This window comes from Chrysochloris asiatica, unplaced genomic scaffold (assembly GCF_000296735.1).
Source record: "Chrysochloris asiatica unplaced genomic scaffold, ChrAsi1.0 scaffold00267, whole genome shotgun sequence".
NCBI lineage: Eukaryota > Metazoa > Chordata > Mammalia > Afrosoricida > Chrysochloridae > Chrysochloris > Chrysochloris asiatica.
In genome coordinates this window covers 12,476-14,767 of record NW_006408785.1, presented here as the reverse complement: position 1 = coordinate 14,767, position 2,292 = coordinate 12,476, and the positions used below count along the sequence as shown (strand labels likewise).

Here is a 2,292-nt window from a genome sequence, read left to right as displayed (position 1 = left end):
GAAAGTTTTACTTCCTCTTCGCCAATTTGGATGCCTTTAATTTCCCTGTCTTGCCATATAGCTCTTGCTAAGACTTCCAGCACAATATTGAATAAGAGTGGTGATAAAGGGCATCCTTGTCTGGTTCCTGTTCACAGAGGGAAGGCTTTCAGGGAAGGCTTTCAGTTTCTCTCCATTGAGAATAATGTAGGCTGTTGGTTTTGTATATATGATCTCAATTATGGTGAGGAAATTTCACTTGAATTCCTACTTTGTTGAGTGTTTTTATCAGGAATGGATGCTGGATTTTGTCAAATGCCTTTTATGCATCAATCAATATGATCGTATGGTTCTTTTCTTTTTTCTTGTTTATATGGTGAATTACATTGATTGTTTTTCTAATGTTGAACCATCCTTGCATCCCTGATACGAATCCCACTTGGTCACGATGTAATTTTTTTTTTTTTTCTTTTTTCATGTGCTGTTGGATTCTTTTGGCTAGGATTTTGTTGAGAAGTTTTAGATCTATATTCATGAGAGGTATTGGTTTAGATCTATATTCATGAGAGGTATTGGTTTACAATTTTCTTTCCTAATGATGTTCTTCTCTGGCCCACCTGTCCTCTTGATTATACTTTACAGGCCTCCTCCGAAATGGCAGGACACACAGACGGAGGAAGTTCAGACGACTTCATCCTGGTCTCCAGAGAAGACAATGGTGCCAGTGCCAGGGGAGCCTGCGTAGGCCAAGCACAGCCTCTTCGTATCCTCAGAAGTGCATCCAGGAAAAGCGAGGTTTTGGCCCGATCCCCGCTTGTGTTCTCTGACCCCCTGATGGGCCCAACCTCAGCCTCCTCCAGCAACCCAAGCTCCAGCCCTGACGATGACAGCAGCAACCACAGTAAGGACTCAGGCTTCACCATCGTGAACCCCCTGGACTTCTGACTATGGTGCCTGGTCCTGAGGCTAACTGAGGCTCCCCCAGTGGAGTCTTTAATACCAGTACTCTTTCCCAGCATAAATTTGGCATTGTGCAGCCCATTGGGACCCTTAGAAAAATCCAAGCGAAGCAGATGTGACCATAACTCACAGACTTGTTCACAGAATTCTGACAGCCTCTCTGGGCCCTTCCTGCTCCCAGCCCACCCCAGCACTGCATTAGAGCTGGCTTAATACCAGCAGACACTGTCAGAAAATACAAAACCACAATTAGGCACTTTTCCTCTGTCCTGTCTTCCTTAAGACGAGGTGGCAATTCCACAGTTAACGCTGGTTTCATAGCATCAGGAATAGAAAAACTGCTTGATACATAAAAAAACATTGCCTCTCTAGAAATCTATATGTCTCAGTCTACTTCATTCCTATCTTGGAAAGGAATACAAGTGAGCCAAATGCAATGGAATGAACTAGAACTCATCAAAAAGTTATAATACTGGTCATTAAAAACTGGGTCTAAACTAAAGGATCATATTTGGGTGTCAGGTTGCATTGTATTTTTTTCTTATTTTGCTTTCTTACATTTCTAAATCTCAAAGTATTGCTCACCTTCCTTAAGTATTGTGTTTACCATAGGATCTTTCATAGCCAGAAAACAGGCTCACTTTTAAACCAATCTTTACTGCACTGACTTCAAAAGTTGTTAGAATATTACTGTTCCTTCCACTGAAAAATTATGCCTGACTTTATGAGATGTACACCTTTCAGTTAGTTTTATGGTCACGTTCTCTACTGTTAGGACAGGTCTCATACCTGCCAACCTGCCAACTGAAGAGTAAAGGGAAAACACCCAGTTCAGATTCCAATGCTTATAGGCCTTAAGGGAGCAGGAACGGAACAGGGAATAGACCTGGAGCCCCAACTATATAGGGAGCAGAGATTCCTGGAGAATGTTTCAGATGCCAGGAATATGCAGAATTTCTGCAAGAGTCAGACGTGGGGGGGCGGGGCTGCAGGTGTGCGAGCCTGAGCCTTTCCCATCCTCAGTTGGCAGCTTAGGGAATGAAAATGGGCTCAGTGCGGCAGATGGGCCAATTCTCTCCTTTGCCTGAGTAGACAGTCTACCGGCAAGAGATGGAAGTGTGCTGTTAGACACAGCACCACATTTCATGGACATTGGGGAAGAGCCGTCTTGCCCAGGGTGATGGGCTCCTTGGGCCCTCCTCAACCAATGGTGGGTACGAAGGATCCCTCCCCACTGCTAACCTTCATCCCCCAGAGACAGATTTGCTAATGACATGATTTCCCACCCACTCTCCAAGAAAGTGGTGATGACCCGCAAGTCAGCCACTGCAGAGAGGGTTTCAGTTAGCCCTG

General features: G+C 44.5%; 1 protein-coding gene across 1 annotated transcript in view; it reads left to right on the top strand.

The window, feature by feature from the left end:
- TBC1D5 (TBC1 domain family, member 5) overlaps nt 1–924 on the top strand; it is a 519,410-nt gene extending 518,486 nt beyond the window's left edge. Inside the window, exon 21 of the mRNA XM_006874244.1 lies at nt 622–924. Coding sequence (XP_006874306.1) covers nt 622–924 — 303 coding nt within the window. The remainder of the gene's footprint in view (nt 1–621) is intronic.
- The last annotated feature ends 1,368 nt before the right edge of the window (nt 925–2,292 follow it).